The 18,972-nt window shown below is 33.3% G+C and overlaps 2 protein-coding genes and 1 long non-coding RNA gene across 3 annotated transcripts; 2 read left to right on the forward strand and 1 right to left on the reverse strand.

The window, feature by feature from the left end:
- Positions 1–805: 805 nt before the first annotated feature.
- On the forward strand, positions 806–6,043 carry LOC109799973 (zinc finger CCCH domain-containing protein 40). The gene is made up of 4 exons (XM_020360642.3): positions 806–1,077; positions 1,451–1,720; positions 3,701–3,924; positions 4,871–6,043. The coding sequence occupies exons 1-4, from the start codon at positions 973–975 to the stop codon at positions 5,730–5,732; spliced, it is 1,461 nt and encodes a 486-aa protein (XP_020216231.1). The 5' UTR covers positions 806–972; the 3' UTR covers positions 5,733–6,043.
- A 696-nt stretch (positions 6,044–6,739) lies between these two features.
- Positions 6,740–12,083, reverse strand: LOC109799974 (uncharacterized). Its single transcript, XM_020360643.3, has 5 exons — positions 10,484–12,083; positions 9,205–9,263; positions 8,662–8,790; positions 8,319–8,454; positions 6,740–7,242 (listed from the first exon to the last, which is right to left on the reverse strand). Exons 1-5 carry the CDS (start codon positions 11,186–11,188, stop codon positions 6,928–6,930), a joined length of 1,344 nt encoding a protein of 447 aa, XP_020216232.1. The 5' UTR covers positions 11,189–12,083; the 3' UTR covers positions 6,740–6,927.
- Positions 12,084–15,644: 3,561 nt separating this feature from the next.
- LOC145953892 (uncharacterized) lies at positions 15,645–17,140 on the forward strand. The gene is made up of 2 exons (XR_014431118.1): positions 15,645–16,084; positions 16,476–17,140. It is a non-coding gene; the product is annotated as an uncharacterized LOC145953892 (long non-coding RNA).
- The last annotated feature ends 1,832 nt before the right edge of the window (positions 17,141–18,972 follow it).

An 18,972-nucleotide genomic window follows, 5' to 3' on the forward strand; every position in this document is an offset into this window, starting at 1 on the left:
AATAGCGATGCAATGTATGTTCTCAAACCCTGTAGTTTCCGGGCCATCATTTATAGTAATATATAAAGGGAATACTCTTTTTTAATAACTACTTTAATTTTTACTTTTTTATATTATTATACTTTTTTATTTTGAAAAATTAAAAAAATATTTTTTAATCAAATTTAAGAATTTGAAACTAATGAATCTATACTAATATATAAAGGGGATATCGCTTTCAATAATTACTTTTATTTTTTATTTTTACATGAATTATTTTTTATTACTATTTTTTTAATAATTATTTTATCTCACTCTTTGAGGTGTCTCCAACGTAGTGAAGAAATTAATCACTACTATCGACAGTAGATATTTCAGGGACGAACAAAAAAAAATGTAAGCACGGAGTGCCTTTTTCCTGTTAGTATGTGTAAGAGACATAAATAAGTTGTGGAATAATTTAATATTATTTAATTAATTATTAAATCAATATAATAAATAAAAGTTATTAAATTATTTTTTCTGATAAAAGAAAATATAAAAGATAAAGCGATGAAAAGGATAAGAAAAATATAACCAAATGTGTACATGAAAATATCGTATCGGTTTTATCTATCGTTATAAATTTATATATTTTTAATTATTTTTTAAAATATAATGAGTCATCAAGTGGGTCTTTTACGCTATCAGAACAGATGTAATTTCAAAAGTTTTTACCCCTAATCACATGGTTCAAAATCTGGTGTGTATATATATATATATATAGTATATACGACCAATTAAAGTATAAGGAATATTTAATGTATATAACTATTAGATATTGATATATATATTAAAAGGGCAGTGAAGGCGTGGCTTGTATTTTTGGTTCCTCAGCCGTGAAGCGCATGAAGGTAGCGAGCCAGCGCCTCTATGGTTGTGTAGTTGGTGGTGTTGTTGTTTGATTTTGGTGTTAGGAATAAATAAGGTGTTATTGTTGTTGAAACCCTAATCATGGCGCATAGGTTGCTCCGAGACCACGAAGCCGACGGTTGGGAGCGCTCCGATTTCCCCATCATCTGCGAATCCTGCCTCGGCGACAGCCCCTACGTTCGAATGGTTCCTTTCCTTTCTTCTTCGCTCCTTTCGCTTTTCTATTTTATTTCATCATCAGATTGCATGCTAGACCATTCTATCATAATGAATCTCTTGAATAATAGTGAGTCTTGTGTGTTTTTTGGGGAATTTAGGGTTTAAGAGACACATGGGTTAGGTTTTGGTGTATGGAACCTCGTCATGTGAACAGCTATCAAGAGCTGAAGAATGAATCTGTTGAAACTGTCGTTATGTGATATTAGTGCTGTACTATGAATAACTATGGCATGAATGTGCATTCTTGATAATTTTTTTGATTTCATAGTGTTTTGTTTAAGATGATTGTGGGAATCCTGTTTGTTTAATTGTTTTTCGTTATGATTATCTTTGGGTGCAGACAAGAGCAGAGTATGACAAGGAGTGCAAAATTTGTACAAGGCCTTTCACTGTTTTTAGATGGAGACCTGGTCGAGATGCAAGATATAAGAAAACTGAGATCTGCCAGACATGTAGTAAATTGAAAAATGTCTGTCAAGTGTGCCTTCTGGATCTTGAATATGGACTACCAGTTCAAGTTCGGGACACGGCTCTTAGTATCGATTCCAATGATGCCATTCCAAAGAGTGATGTTAATAGGGAGTATTTTGCTGAAGAGCATGACCGCAGGGTAAGTTTTCTCTATGTTAACCAGTTTATAGTTGAAGATAGTTGAACCTAATTGATGATTGGATAATAGTGGTGTTTTGCCCTTGTTATTGTTTTAAGAATCAAGGTTCTAATTGTTTGCTTCTATGGTTATGGTTATTGTTTCAATTTGCACATAAAAAATATACTTCGACTGACGAGATATGTCATATTTAATTCTTATTATGGGAAGTTCAGATTCACACACCTTTGCAATTGCTTCTATGATGAGTTTCACCTCTGGACTGCAGTTACTGAAATTTTATTGCTCGAACCAGAATTGTTTGAATTGTCTCATGTCTTAAAATCCATCACAATGAAACCTTATTGTTAGTAAATCTAGTGCATGAAAATTATGAATATCCTGACACATGTAGATTTTAGACACCATTTTTTACTCAATAGAACATGTCTTCCTGGAGAGAAATAGTGAAAAGAAGTGAAGTATAACTAGGTCTAGGGAAAACATAACAATCAAGAAAGAACAAGACCACCTAGTCTCTCTCTTTTTGCATGTTGGTAATGGTAACTCCCACAAAGCAGCCATTAGCAGAGCACCAAAGACAAACCATAAACTTAAACCTGTCCTAAAATCCAACAAGGCAGAAAAAAGAGACCCTTAAGACTGCTGAAGCTGCACACTGTCACAAATTGTTGGCATTAAGTACAGATTCTAGGGTACTTTTATCTTCTTCAAAGTATGCTGAAAATAACCCTCCTAAACATTCTTTCCTGTGATTTATTCTCACAGACTTTATTGCTTCTCAAACCATGGTCTTTATTGGTAACGCTGTTGTGAAAGTATCAACGTTCTTAGTTTTTACATCCTGCAATACTTGAGCTTTATTTTTGTTTTCTTTTTTTACTCTGATATTACATTGCATATGAAATGGCCATTGATGGAAAAATACTTGGATCTTACTGCCATGTGATGGATTGTTTGCAATTGCAAAATGGATTTTCTGTTGCATAGGATTTCAATTGCATCATTCTGATTTACCTCCATGTCTGTGCATGTATTTTTTTAGACTGTAATCAAGAACACTTGCTGCTGCAATATGTTCTGCCTTGTTGGATGATGGAACCACTTTCTTTTTCCTTTGACATCGATGCTCGTTGCCATACATATTTTGCCTTTGCTTCTACCAAACCATTAAAGCCAGGCATAAAAAAATGTTCCGAGGAGACAAGTCACACTCACATTCACCTTTCCCTTTGTTTTGGCTTCTATTTTTTGCTCAAACTGTACTGAAAAGGTTTTTGTTGTTAAAAAAATATTGATTTTTTTGTAACTTAATAACAATAATTTAGTACTCAATATGTGTACTATTCCCCTCCTTCCTTCTAACTTTTTATTCTTGGCTTGGAATTATATTCTCATTACCCACCATCAATTTATTGAACTTCTTGTTTTGGATGACAAATGATCATCTCCTGATAAGTTGGCTTGATCCTTGTACTTCCTCTTAATCTGGGTGTGCTCATCTGCATAATGCACAAACCTCTTAGCTGCCTTTTTTGATCTGATTGGATACACTAGTGTATATGTTCAACTCTGACATTCTTTAATGCTGCCTTTTGGTTTATCGTTTATTTCAATTCCAGTTTTCCATACTTTCCACTCGAAGTGATATACCATGTTCGATTGTTATCAGGATTTACATTTTAAAAGAATAAACTTCATAGTAGTGAGGATTTTAGGGTCAATCCATATGTAGTTGTGAGTAAATTGTTATTTTTGTGACTTTCATCGTTTTTTTTGTAATATTTTGGAGTTATTTTTATTGCCTCTAACTGCTCATTTTCTTTCAAAGAGCCATAACATCCATTTGAGGAGCAATAAAGTTATTTACTTTATTACATGCAGAAATCCTCACCCATGGCACTCTGATTTTCACATTGCATAATCTCATTTGACAGCAGCTATTAGAATTTAAAATTTTCCTTATCAATATTTTTGCAGGCTAGAGCTGGTATAGATTATGAATCCTCTTATGGTAAAGTACGGCCAAATGATACTATCCTGAAGCTTCAAAGGACTACACCATATTACAAAAGAAATCGGGCGCATATTTGCAGTTTCTACATAAGGGGTGAATGTACCAGAGGAGCTGAGTGCCCTTATAGACATGAGATGCCTGTAACTGGGGAATTGTCTCAACAAAATATTAAAGACCGTTATTATGGGTATGTATGGTTAAAATGACTTCCTTATTTGTTTATGACTTCTTACTTGATCTCTCTTTCAATAACTTTTTTTTATTCTTCTTTAGTATTTCTACATATTGTCATTGGTGCTGGGCAGCGACTCAAGTTTTTTTCATTACTGTGATGGACTTGGTTGTTGATTTATTTGGCATTCATTTAGTTCCTCCGTGGTTGTTCTGTGTGATGACCTGATGCATAGCTAAGATAACAAGCTTGCAGTTTTTCTCTCGTTTTCCAGTGAACTCTTGTATAGTTCTGCATGTAGGAGCTGTGTTTTAAAAAGCATTAATCAATCCTTATTCCATGAATTGGGTTAGATATATACAAGTCAAAACCATTATTTAACATTAACATTTGAGGAACCCAAAGTGGGGAAATTTTATTGATTACCAAGTTACAATATGCCATTTACTTGCAATTTCAACTTTCTTTATTTCCTACTGAGTGTAGCTAAAGTCGTGTATTTTGTTGTTCTTGGTTTTTAGCGAAATGGAAGAGTTTATGTTGCCGATATGGTCCTTAGCCTTTAATTTTTCATCCTTTTAAGAACATTTTGTTTGTACTTTGCTACTTGTCACGCTGCAGTGAGAGGTTTTATTGACATGGACGAAGGAAGATTCTTTATAGTGTTATCTTTAATTCTCCATTGTAGCCAAAAATGTTGTAGTAGGCAGGCAATAGCCGTCAAACATCTTTTTGTGACAACAACCTTTTGGTTTCTATATTTTTGTTCATCATGGGTATGGTGTTCATTCCTTTTCAATCTCATTATCCTATGTGCTACTTATTCTTAGTTTTCTCTGCATGATTTTCTTGTGATTACAAATATTGATGTTATCCTTAATGGCGTAGTTGGTGACATTTTAAATATTGCTCATGCGTTTGACTTTGTTAACTTGCTGTTCATGCTTTAAAAAATGTTCAGGGTGAATGATCCAGTGGCTTTGAAGCTACTTGGCAAGGCAGGAGAGATGACCACTCTGGAGGCTCCTGAGGATGAGAGCATTAAAACTCTTTATGTTGGTGGACTTGATGCCAGGGTCACTGAGCAGGACTTGCGGGATCACTTCTATGCCCATGGAGAAATTGAATCCATCAAAATGGTTCTCCAACGGGCTTGTGCTTTTGTAACATACACAACCAGAGAAGGTGCAGAAAAGGCAGCAGAAGAACTTTCCAACAAACTGGTTATTAAGGGCCTAAGGCTAAAGCTGATGTGGGGCAGGCCTCAGACATCGAAACCTGAATCAGATGGCTCTGATCAAGCAAGGCAGCAGGCCTCCGTTGCTCACAGTGGATTGTTACCTCGGGCAGTTATATCTCAGCAGCAGAACCAGGACCAAACCCAAGGAATGCTTTACTACAACAATCCACCACCTCTTCAGCAGGAAAGAAGCTACTACCCATCAATGGATCCTCAAAGAATGGGAGCTCTTATTCCATCACAGGATGGTCCTCCTAGTGGGCCTTCTGGGCCTGGGGAGAACAAGCCCAGTTTGGAGAAGCAGCAAATGCAACATTATCCTCGTCCAATGATGCCCCCTCCACCTGGCCAATATCATCATCAGTATTATCCTCCATATGGTTATATGCCACCAGCTCCTCCTTATCATCAGTACCCACCACCTGCATACAATTCTGCAGTGCCTCCATCCCAACCTCCTCCCTCAAATCATCCTTATCAGCAGCATTCTATGCAGCCAGGGTCTTCACAGACAGGAACTGGACAAGCCGCAGCTGCCCCAGTTGAAACTGGAACATCAACATCAGGGTCACAGCAGCAATGAAATTGCCTATGCTGATGTTTCTAGTTATGTTTAATTATTGTTCAAAGTTTTTCCTGAAACTGACCATGCTGACAGGGAAGTTATTTTCACTCAAGCTGTCAATTTACTATCTCAACTAGCTTGAACAAGTTATTTTATGATTGGATTTTGTGATTTTGTAACTCTTGCTTCCTGGTTAGATCATAGTCATGCTCAGCTTTAGTATTACTTTGCATCGAATGCTGATGTTACAACTTTGCATCGAATACAACATTTGGTAAAGTTCGCCAGTTGGTTTTATACTAATCATCAAATAATTCGTGACAAATGTAGGTGGTTTTAGAACTTTATATTGCTGAGGGTTATATTTTCCTTGTATTTTGGAAAAGCATCGGTTCGATCTTTGATTGACTACTGTATTATTTGCTTTTATAAAATCGCAGGATTAACACCCACTAAAATAATAGTCGGTTTCTTTTATTTATTTATTTTTATTCCGTACGCTCGTGGGCACCACTTAATCATAAAGTAATATATGAATGATTAAGATAATGAGGACCTGTCATTTTTTTTTTAATGACAGGGCCTCTCATTCCTAAAGTGTATAAGCATTGCACTTTTTCACGTTTGACTTTCTATATACCCCACTCAACTTGTTAAGATGGGAATTAATTTTTAATATCGTTATGTAAATGAAATTACACTTGTTTAAGAGACATTGGATAGATCATATAGCTGCTGCTTACTCACGTGTGTTTTTGGCAGGGAATTTTTGTGTAAATTAGTTGTCAAAGAATTTTTCGACGTCAAAGACTCCCTTACTTATCTTTAAAGAATCAAAGACTGTTTTTCAATTGTTATTAGTAATCCTCCTACCTTTAGGGGTTGGTTTGGTTGTTTAGAGTTCTTTTAATTTTATCTTTCTTGGTTTATCTTTTCTTTATGTTTATCGCCAAAAAAATACTCTTTATTTTTTAATAAAGAAATTTTCAAAAGTACTTTTATCTAATATCCAATCGAACTCTAAGTAAACTCTTACAAATGTGAACTAACTTTGACAATCTCAATTTTAAATGTGAGTATTTACATGAACCTTGATTCCCATCAACTTATAACAAAATTATCATTCTTCGTTTCAAGTTCCATCTGAGTTACAAATAGAGATACAATAAGAATAAACGAATTTTGCTTTTCACAATATACAACCTTAAGTCTGTTAAAACGACTTATTTAATGAATCTTTCTTCAGCAGGGTGTGGCCGTGCTCATCCTTATCCAAATGACGCTCAATCAAAGCATCCCAGCTTTCATCCACTGAACTTTTATGAGAAGACTCACCCTGTGATCTTGTCTCTCCCTCCTCATCAAAAGTGCCATACTCTGATGGTGGTGTATAAGCATGTGGAACATCTAATGTTTTGGCCCTTTGTAATGCTGCTTTGTACTCCACATTGTGTCTGGTTAGCGTTTCTTGGCGCACCATCTTTTGCTTCGCAGGGATTTCCATGGGTTCATCTTTCTCCAGCATCAACTGCAGTTGACATAAAACACAAGGGAAAGGTTAAGTTTAGAAGTACTTTTAGGGGAAAAGAATAAAGGTCTGTTTGAATAAACTTTTCTAGAAGCACTTCTAAGAAAAAAAATAGTAAGGAAATTTTTTTTCATAAACTAAAATTAGCTTACATGTAAGCTATTTTGTAGTTTTTTAGAGTTCATAAGAGAGTTTATACAAATTAACTTGCGCACAAATTAGCGCATGGAAAATCCTAAAAATTATATTTCATTTTCCCTTCCTATTTTTTCTTTTGAGAAGTGCTTCCAGAGAAGTTTACCCAAACAAATCTTTAAAAGGAAAAATGAAATAAGATTCTCTATAACTTAAAATTAGCTTATATACAAGTTAGAAATAAGTTTTTGGAGAAACTAATATAAGAGAAGTTTTAATAATTAGCTTATCAGCTTATGGAGAAGCTTATTTCATTTTTATTTTCTATTTTTTTCTCCTATAATTGCTTATGGGAAAATTTATTCAAATAGACCCTAAATAGGGTGCCAAATTAGTGGAACCTGATTCCTTATGCTTGAAGATTTAGAGAATGACAAAACTTAGACAATTCTTTAGGTGCTTATGGTATTATTCTCAAATCAAAATTGAAGTTTCATTTCAGTAACCTATGTTGACCTTTAATATAAATATTTATTATGCAGATAATGAAGGTGAAAGTCTAACTCTAATTAGAGAATAGTACCAAAAATACCTAAGGAGCTGCATCTGAACTTTTTCCTTTATAGAAATTTATATCGTTATATGTATATCAAGGACAGCCAGAGGAAAAACAATCAAAAGATCTTTGCTTAATTATTGCTGCTCCATATGAAAGGGAGATATGGTAGAGGTGTACAACTTGTTATTAGTATCAAATTATAGATTCCTCATGAACCATATATATATATGTGTGTGTTTGTGTGTGTGAGTGATAAATGGGACCCAAAATAGAGTGTAATAGATAGCATCCACAGCCACAGCTACAATTAATTATGGTTATCACAGAGAAAGAGAGACAGAGAGATTAAAACATAACTTATCCCAATAAAAAATAAACTTACATCCAGAGCCCTTTGGGCTTCTTTCTCTATCCAAATGATGGCATGATCGGACGTGGCATTGCAAGAAAGGACTATATGCTCAAACCTTCCATCGACCGGCACAGCTGTTCTCACAACTGGGGGAAACCTTCCCATTCTGCATATAAAAGATGTCCAGATGAGGCCAAAAGAAAAGGCTGTAGAAAATAAGCATCTTTTTAACATGAGCATGTAAACATACTTTATTATGCAAGAAACAAGAAAAAAAACACATGTCAGATAATTAGAATGAAAGAAGTATAAACTGAGACTTCCAAAAACAGTTAGAATTCAGTATAAAACAATTTTGTTTACTTAACCATACCTAAAAGGCTTCCTCTCCACAATGTGATAAAGACGACCAGGTGCATAGAGTCTCCTTGGATCTTTGAGCATCTTCTCCTCTGGTATACATGTATCCCTCATGCACCTCAAGCACAATATGCATGGCAAACTGCCACCCACATAAAACAATTTTTTCTTAAGTACAAATTGTCACAACATGAAAGCATTGATATTACATAAATAATGGTTTCACTAACAACTCGCATCAGCTTTTCATAGTATGCCAGTTATTGATGAGGTTTTTTTCACTACAAGTATATTGTTATTTTACTGACTAAGCTACCAGTGAAAAGCATAAAATAAACATAAAAATTCTAGGGGGGGGGGGGGGGGGGAGGGGGGAATTGCCTCATAGAAACCTAAATATATATTAGGTTTTTAAGGGGGAGGGGTTAAGTCATTTTGAAATTAGAAGAGGGGATGCAAAGGGGATTGAACATGTAGCATCGACTTTGGCATTCTAAAACATCTTCCATCCTTGTAATGATAGTAAGAAAGAAATAATTTAGTCCTTAAGACATACCAGAAAAGAGACTTGAATATATCTTCCAATGGAGTGGCCGTCCTTGGTAAGAAGTCATCCTAATCAAGGTAAAGAATGGTCAACTACAAAGTAAAAGTTTCAATGGCATCAAGTATGATAAAGAAAGACTAGATTTGTAATGCAGCTTAAGCTTAAAGCAACTAGGCTAAAATTCTATATTATCATAACATATGTAGTAAGTTTAAGCAATATACAACTTATAAGAATAAATCATCTAATAATTCATTATAAAACAGTCTTCATCAAAATATTTGACCTGTATTTAGAAGACTAATATTCATGCAAGATCTCCATATAACTATTTCTCTCTTAGCACTTAAATGGGTTCATTCATCTCTATCACTAAAAGCTGTTACTATGGATATGGTGGCTTTCAATATAGAGACACCAACAAACACATAGCCTTCCAACACATGAAGTTAGCTGAACAGTTAAACTATGAAACTTGAAGATGTAAGTTATCATTCAGAAAAAAAGAAAAATTTATGTACAGGAATCTGTAGCTGTGAGTCTGAAATAAACTGACAACATATTATCCAAAAGATAAAAATGCAAGTTAGGGATTGTAATTAGAGGTTACTCGCTCCGAATCTGAATATAAACAACAAAAAAATAATTCACACTAAGAAAGTGAATTAATATTGTCTAATTGCACTAATCCTATTTAAAAAAAATATCCTAATTTCTTAAACTACCCTTTCTTGAAACTTGATATTAAGAATAAAAAGGATCACTGGAAATACTATTTCAATTAAATGAAGGGGTATTTTGGAGATGGTAGTATTAAATAGAGTAAATTTAGTTAAGATTTATTTATGTTTGAGAAACAAACATGTTTTTTGTTGCTTATATTCAAAACTGGAGGGAGTATTGAATTTGGATTGAAACACTATATTTATTTTTCTTCCATTTACCTTGTTTATTATAAATCTGTAGCAGCTGTATCCATTCAAGTCAGAAATTCACCACATTCAAATTTTCACTACTCATTGCAGAATGTTACATCAAAAACAGGTAATGCAAAACAAACTACCTTCTATTAACATCCACAATGTTAGATTTTTTCCTGCCTGGCTGCCACTGGTTGGAGTTTGGTTTATAGAAAGGGTTGGATACTTGAGCGAGTGTAGACTTAGTCTGGTGTAATTTATATATGCTTTAGGTGTTCTAGATTTGGTAAGGAATTAGTCAAGGATTTACACAGGATTTTTTGGCCATCATCAATGTAAAAAAAATAATAAAAGATTTGATAACTTGCCTGCAACACAACAGAGTTGATGACATCTGCATATCTGACTGCCAAATTCAGTGACATGCACCTAGCAGGTGCAATTGCATAGCACCTGACCCTCTTCCTCTCAATATTTCCCAATCTATGTCGATTTTTCACCACCACCATCGTCAGCATAGCTGCTACACCAGATCCAAGGGAATGTCCAACAAAAGTAAGAGTATAATTTGGATGCTTCTCCACCAACTCCCTCAAAACTTCACATTCTGCATCCAAAACCCACCCAGCAGCCTTCAACAACCCATTGTGAACATACCCTCCATCAAACTTCTTCTTCCCTAATCTATTGTCCAACAGAACTGCATAGTCACTTTCCTTTGCCAAATTTAGACCCCTGATGGCAAGAACTATGTCGGAGTGCTCATGATCAAGATAAAGTATATAGGGTGGCGCCCTGCCACGGGTATCTTCATATGTCCTTTTGTGTAGTAACCAATCAGGGCTAATTCCATAGCCACCAGGGGGTGCCCAAAGGGGTTGGCGAAGATCATCTTCGTACACAGCTAAAATATAGCGACAAAGGCGAGGTATAGGCTCAAATTCTTCCGCTGTGGCAAAGCCCCAATTCTCACTGTCATGGCCTGCAGTGTGAAGACATCTTTTCCAAGCCCAACGTGCACAAGCCAGACAGTACACACACTCAACAAGAGGAAGACCACACAGGATTGACATTGTGCCTACAGCTTATGCATGCTAAGCTGTATTGGCTGCAAACCAATCCAAGTTTTGCACAAGTTTCCTCTCCAACTCAATGGCTTTCTTATGAAGTAACAAATATAAACACAAAAAAATGGAAATTGAAGTGTAAACTCAAAAGGGTACAATTTTATTCTCTTTCTTCTACAACAAACAGAATATAGATTACAGATTCTAAAAAATCATGGATCTAGAGTTGACTTAGTGTAGCAGCAGATCTACAATTGGATAGATAACTGCAAATACACACAATTAACCAACTGCCATAACCATAACCACAACAACAGTGACCAACAAAAAAAACTAGAGGCAATAAACAAAACTTTTAACTTCCTAGCTAGAACAGTTGAACCTTCTAGAACAACAGGTGCACATCACAAGGGGATTGTAGAAATTATTACACACTATGGAGAATCAACAGGTGTACATGCACAGGGACTCAAAAAAAAAAAAAAGAAACATCAAAATTGTGACTCAAAGGTGATCATTGATCAAGATCACAAATTTTGCACTGGGCAAAGGATCCACTAGAATAAAATGAAGGAAAGAAGAAAATGAAAGACACCCAGTTCCAAAATTCAGGGGGGGTTATGGATCAAAGAACCCAGGGCTCAAAAGAAGAAACTTTGAATAATGGGACAGAGTCATAGAATGTTACAGTGAGAACAAGAAACCTCGGAAGAGGTTCCGAGGTTTATTATTGGGTTGTGGTGTGCGTGATGAGATGTAAACGTGTTGAATGATATTGCAGAATTTTGAACCTACAAGTTTGGAAGCAAAGGGCAAAGGGATAGCCAAACCTACAAGTCAACTCTGATAAAGTCTGTTGGGGGTTGGATTTTGCATTTTGCACCATTGGAATTGAGTGAAGGGAAGATCACAACCTTTGAACTAACCATTTTGTTTTTTTTTTAAGACAGATTAATTTATGAATTTGGTTAAGACTTTTAACAGTCAATCAGAAATTATTTTAAATAGTTTTTAACTAATTATTATAAAACAAAAAATTCTTAAATATATTTTAATATTTTAATATTTATTTTTGATCCTTAAATATAAAATTATTTTTAGTTGTAATCTTAAAATATAAAAATATTTTGATCTATTTATTCAAATATTATATCAAATAAAAATATCATAATAAAGATCGATATAATTTATTTTTGTTAGTGATACTAAACGAAAACTTTATAGACTAAAACAAATTTATTTTTTTTAGAATTATATAACTAAACAATTAATTTTGAATTCGAGATTAATATAAACTTATTCCAAATCTCGAAGATTAAAAGTATAATTAAATTTAAGAGTTAATAAATTTGTCATTCATATAATGTAAAAAGACTTGAACACAGGGACGGATTTATTAGTAACATACTATTTTTTTATCACTTATAAATATAATATATTTATAATTATAAATTGTAAATAATTTGAAATATGATTAAAAGTAATTTATATTCTAAATATTACCCCATTAAATTATTTTAATTCAATTATTTTCATTTTTTAATTAAATTTTTATTTTATCTTTTATATGAATTTTACACATCATTTTTGTAATTAAAAAAATTCTCTCTCAATTATAAAATGATATTTTATTTTTATATTTATGTGAATTATTTTTTTTAATTGTCTAACCTTTCAGGCTACTGTATTTAAACTATATTTTTAATTTAAAATATAGTTTTATAAGGCTAAAATAGTATTTTATTCCCTTAGTCCCACTTTTATTTTTGGTCTTAATTTGATTTCTAATAAATTAATTGATTGCAATGTAGGACTTTCGTCTAAATTATTTAAACGGAGTTAACTGTTGGCCACATGGCATGCACGTGGAAGCCACGTAGATGCATAGGTGGATGTCACGTGGATGTCAATTTTTTTGAAAACACCTGGAACTAGAACGACCGCCGTTCTAGGTGCACTCTTGGTGTGTTAATTTTGCATCCGGAACGGCCCGTTCCAGGTGCAAAATTAACACACTAAAAGTGCAACCAGAACGGGCCGTTCTAGTTTAAGAACGTGCCGTTCTGGTTTCAGAACGGGCCGTTCTGGTTCTAGACTGTTAAACAATGATTATAGTTCACGGTTGTGAATTGTGGAAGAAAAAAGACCTAAGGTACAAAGCATTTTAAACACTGGATTTGGTAATATTGTCAATGGAAATTGATAACTTCAATTGTTAAACAATTAGACTATATAATGTATCATTAAAGATAATGCAGTGTATCGCTAAAGACAATGTAGTGTATCACTAAAGACAATGGTAATAGATTTTATTTCATTGTTAGTCAAACTGGAGTGAACCACTTATTACCAAATTGACACTATATAGTAAAGGATGAAATGACATGGTACTTTTTCTTGAAGTCATTAACGATGTACCCCAACAATAACAACATGTTCTTGAATAGGTAGTACCTGAAGTAAAGGTAGAGGATACACATGACTAATATTTTACCACACAACCACATACAGGGACAGATCTAAGTTAATCATAGTGGGGGCACTTGCCCCCACTAAAATTTTTTTCATTCTTTTTTTTATATATATAAAATATTAATAATTTTATAAAATATAAATTATTAATTATATTTTAATTATCTTGTTATATCTAATATAATAAATACATTAATATATATTTTTTTATATTTTATTTTATTGTTTAATTATTTTTTATTTTTTGATAAAATTCTTCATTTTTAATGAAGAAAAAATTTACTTACTTCAAGATTAAGTCTTGATAGATTTATTTTACTTAATAATTAATGTTCTATATCAAATTTTTAAAAATTTAATTGTTAAATTAAAAAGCTTTTCATATATAGATCAAATTTATAAAAATTTTTAAAAAATTAAAAATCATATGATACTTCGTTCAATTAATTCAAAATAACATATAAAATATTTTTGTTTTAAATGAGTGTAAAAATTTAGAGGACACTAAAAGAAAACAAATTAATAATTTTATTTTGTTTATCCTATTAATTTTTATCATTTTATTCCTCTAATTTTAAATAAGTTGCAAAAAATTATTAAGTGACACTTAAATATTTCTTCAGACAGAAAGAGAAAAAGGAAAAGTTATCACTCTATTTATAAGACAATTGTATTTTATAAAAATAAGTAATTTTAAAATTTTTATCATAAAAAAATATTTTTCAAAATTATTATAGTTCTGGAAGGGGCTGTTCTGTGGGGGTGGGCAAAAAAAACTGAACTGAACTGAACTGATAGTGAACTGAACTGAACTGTACTATAAAAAACTGAACTGTTTAAAAAAAAACTGAATTGAACTGAACTGTTGGAAAGTTAACTGTACTGAACTATAAAACTGAACTGAATTATAAAAATTGAACTATTTTTATAAAAGGATAAAAATTAAATGTGTCTAATATGTTATGTCTTAATGGATTAACTCGATAGTCTAATAACCAAAACTTTAGAAAAAAAAGTGATAAAAAAAATTGTATCAATTTTGTCGAACCTAACGAATCAATTGAGCTATGTTGGACTACTTATTTTTAGGCTTAAAATTCACTGAGTTTATTTGACTTAATTTTATATTTTTTTTCTTTGAAAAATTTAAATAAAATGGAAAATAAAGTAAAGTTGGCAAATGTGTCCTATTTTGATAGATCAATGAGTCAAAATTGTTCAATTCAAAATATCATAACAGTTTAGTACAATTTAAATTACAGTTCAGTTCAAGTTTTTATAGTATAGTTAAGTTCAGTTCAATAATACAAAAAAATAGTTCAGTTCAGTTCATCTGAACTAATATTTAGTTTAGTTCAGTTCATGAGAACTACTTTTAAGTTCAATATAGTTTTTATAAGTTCAGTTCAGTTCAGTTCATTTTGCCCACCCCTACTTCTACATCCAGAACGGCCTGTTCTGAAATCAGAACGGACCGTTCTTTTGTACTCGTGGTGTGTTAATTTTGCATCTGGAACGGTCCATTTCAGATAAAAAATTAACACACCAAGTGTGCACCCAGAATAACCTGTTCTGGTTTTAGAACGGGTCGTTCTGGTTCTAGGTGTTTTCTGTGGCATCCACGTGGCCAACAGTTAACTCCGTTTAAATAATTTAGACGGAAGTCCCACATTGCAACCAATTAATTCATTAGGGACCAAATTGAGACAAAAATTAAAAGTGGGACTAAATTGAAACAAACAATTATTATAAGGGACCAAAATAGGTTTTTAGCCTTTTATAAATTTTAATTATAATATAATTTAAATCTTAATAATATTATTAAATTGTAATTTGATAAAAAAAGTTTTATTATATATAATACATTACTAAAATACTAATTTAAATTTATAAATATTATTCCCACCTTCTAAAATTTCTAGATCTATCACTAATAAAAATTAACAATCTTACAATTTTTTGATTGAATTTTTGAATTATTAAGTTATCAAGGTGTTGTACTTAAATTAAATCACTTTCTAATTACGACTTAGTTATTGTTAGTTGAAACACTATAAGTCTTGATAGTGTTATATTATTTGTAGTTGTTTTATATTGTTGAGTGAGTTTTTAATCAATATTTAGAAACTTTAAGATTTAGGGATCTCTTAGGAGTTTCAATGATGTTGAAAGGGAATTTTTGTAGAGAGATCCAGTTTGATCTCAAAGGGAAGAATATATAAGGTTTTGGTTTTGAATAAAATATTATAAATTCATTTTCTTCATAAGTATCTAGAGAGAAGGTTTCTTGTCCATAAGCTCTTTTTCTCTGATCCTTATTTAAGTTGTGTTGTTTGTGATTCAGGTAGTGAAAACCCAGAATCAAGTTGTTGATTTCATGCGGAGACTCAATCCTTCTTCTCTTCTACCTTGAACCTGAGCTATCTCGAGGTAAGGGAAGTTGGGTTTATGTTCTCCTTGTTGTATGTTGGAGTTGTGGGATGATTTTGGTGCTTGATGTTGTGTGAGTTCCTTGCAATTCACGATTGTGTTTGATCAAATCAAAGTGGGTTGTGTGTTGAAAGTTGGGGTTTTATGTTCTTGAGGAAAAATGTGGTGATTTAAATTGATTGTAGTTACATGTTGATTTTAAGTGCATATATATGTTGGTTGTGATGTTTGTAAGTGTTGTTTGATGTTGAACGTATTCAATCTTTGTTGGATTTTAAGTTGTGGCTCAAAATTGAGTTTTATATATGCAAAATTTTGATGTCACGTCGAGCATACTTTCATGGCGCTGGACCCTGTTTTAACTTAAGATTCTTTGTCTCGATTACACTAGGTGCCAAATTGGTGACGTCGAGCACAAGGAGAGAGACTCATCTCGGGTTGGCATGGTGTCGCGCGATACTTGAATGACACCTGGCGTGGAATCCTTAAGAGTTCTCTAACTTGGTGACACCGGGTCCAAAGTTGAGTGGTGCCCAATATGGCCAGACTAGAGCTCTTTGTCTAGATTTTGTTGAGCATTAATGTGGTGACGTAGGCGAGAATCAAGCAAAGACTCTCTACTTGAGATAAGGTCGGGCATAGTGCTTTACCACACCAAGCACGAGGCCTCAAAGGTCTCTACCTTAGCCACGTCAAGCGTGAGGTGTGTAGCATTGGGTGTGAGCAAAGCAAAGAGCTCCCTATCTAGATGGAGTTGGGCGTTGGATGTGTGACATCGAGTGCTGGTTGTTGAAGAAATATATGATGATATAGTTGAATGAAATGTTGACTTAGTTTTTGAATGAAAATATGATGAATGAGTTGCAGAGATGAAGCAGTATGTGATGATTGTGTTGTGAGTCTTTAGTTGAGAAATAAGATCGAGTTGTAAGTTGTGTGTTGTGAGTTTTAAAGTTGTACGTTGACCGTGTAGTTGTGTAGAATATATGATGACTAAAAATTTGTATGTTGATTTCATTATTATGTTGAATATGTATCAAAAAGTTGTGTTGTTGAGTTGTGTTGACCACTTAGTACTAAAGGAGAGGTTTTCAAAAGTTACATATCCAATTGTGTAGATATTGTGTTGTGGTGCTCCAACATTCCAATTTGTTAAAATCCTTCTTAGGAAGTTGACTCTTAAAGTGGATAACTGTGTTGTTTCTCCTCTAGGGCCTTGTTGGTACTGTGTATGGGCAATGTTGAGGCACATGTGTATGAAGCGACTACAGTATAGGGGTTAAGTCGAACTATACTAATTACAAGTGACCAGCCAGGTAAAGTACGAAGTCAAAAACTTAGTTCCTAATCGAGTATCGGAAAATGATTAATATTTGGAGGGTAGTCGATGGGCTAATCCCATAAGAGGCTTGGTTACGCTAGCTAATGTGATGGTAGGTTTACACCTAGTTGTTCTACCCTGACAATAGTACTAGACTTCCTTGTTTAAGTGGCGATATTTGAGAAACTGAGTTGTTGTATTGTGGAGTTGTATCCAATTTTTCATTGATCTAGTAAGCCCAAAAAAATACCACGTGTTATCAATTCGGTAGGGTCAAGCCACTTTAATTGTTCACCTTGTATTGTAGGAGATCTCCTAGTTGAAATGCATAACGATGCATATAATTGTTGTGTTGAGTATATGATGTGTTGAGTTGATTGTGATGCTCATATGTTATGTTGATTTGTGATGAAATGTACTAATGTGTTGAAACTAAGTTGTTGTACTAATATGGGTTGTATAATGTGATGCCTTGTGTTGTGTTATTGTAGATGATGATGATGTGATATTCTTGCGTTGTATATAGGTTTTTTTAATCTATCTTACCCTTGTGTGTTTCCATGTGATTTGAACTGTGATGATTATACGTGATATGAGAGTAGGGTAGGGATATGATTGAAGTGTTGTGGAGGCCACTCAGTGGTACAAGAGCTAAAGGTTCTTTTGGTGTCTTCCTTTAACGTAATTGTGTATATGTTGTAGAGTTGCTTGACTGACAACAACTTAGGTTATATAGTTTACATTTACAAAATTATTGTATTTAATATTGAACGTATTTATATGTGTTGTTTATTTTTGTACGAATGTAGTATAATAGATCTTTCTCATATTTGTAGATCTATAATTCTAAGTTAGTTATTTTTTTTTTGCTACTAATAGTCGTGTCGTTTAGTTTAGGGGTCATGGTTAGTCGTTATATTAATAAAAAAATTTGATTAAATTATAATCTTAAACTTAATACTTATGAAACATTTTTTTTGTATAGTAACAAAAGCTAAAAAACAAAGACTAACTTAACTCCTCTCCAAAGTTTGGGGGGTGTTCCTAGATAAACACGCATAATGCCCTCCACCTAGCTAAAAGATGAGCTACTCAATTAGCTTCCCAAGGAATCCTCACCATAGTTATTGACCAAGTTCGACCCATTAATTCTTGTATGTTATTAAGAATGTCCGCATGAGCGTGCCCATTTGTTGGGCCTGTATGCCACAAATTTACTATTGTTACAGCTTCAAGGTAGTCTGACTCACAAATCACAAACTAAAAACCCATATCCCAACATAATGATAGGCCTTCCACCAATGCCAAGAGTTTTGCCTTAAGAAGGTCCTCGTTCTAGAAGGAATGAGCAAAACCTCGCCGCCAACTCCTAGTGCTATCTCGAATTACTCCACCAATTCCCATCATCTGGTTATGAGGTAGCCAACTTCCATCCACTGTGAGTTTCACGTACGGATATTTAGGTGGTAACCATGACGTATTCTCCATCCAAAGCCTTTGTTGCTTATGAAAAAGAGAGTTCTCTAAGACCTTTCTTCTTAATTTATGAACAACGTATTGCAAGTTC

This window comes from Cajanus cajan, chromosome 1, assembly GCF_000230855.2.
Source record: "Cajanus cajan strain Asha chromosome 1, NIPB_CcT2T_4, whole genome shotgun sequence".
Lineage (NCBI taxonomy): Eukaryota > Viridiplantae > Streptophyta > Magnoliopsida > Fabales > Fabaceae > Cajanus > Cajanus cajan.

What these genes read in the sequence shown, in the direction of transcription:
- LOC109799974 (XM_020360643.3), bottom strand. Translation starts at nt 11,188, where the DNA reads ATGTCAATCCTGTGTGGTCTTCCTCTTGTTGAGTGTGTGTACTGTCTG. An exon ending in ATATTCAAGTCTCTTTTCTG is followed by an intron (nt 8,791 to 9,204) that starts GTATGTCTTAAG and finishes TGTGGGTGGCAG; the next exon opens with TTTGCCATGCATATTGTGCT. An exon ending in GTGGAGAGGAAGCCTTTTAG is followed by an intron (nt 8,455 to 8,661) that starts GTATGGTTAAGT and finishes TTTTATATGCAG; the next exon opens with AATGGGAAGGTTTCCCCCAG.
- LOC109799973 (XM_020360642.3), top strand. Translation starts at nt 973, where the DNA reads ATGGCGCATAGGTTGCTCCGAGACCACGAAGCCGACGGTTGGGAGCGC. An exon ending in ACAGCCCCTACGTTCGAATG is followed by an intron (nt 1,078 to 1,450) that starts GTTCCTTTCCTT and finishes CTTTGGGTGCAG; the next exon opens with ACAAGAGCAGAGTATGACAA. An exon ending in ATTAAAGACCGTTATTATGG is followed by an intron (nt 3,925 to 4,870) that starts GTATGTATGGTT and finishes AAAAATGTTCAG; the next exon opens with GGTGAATGATCCAGTGGCTT.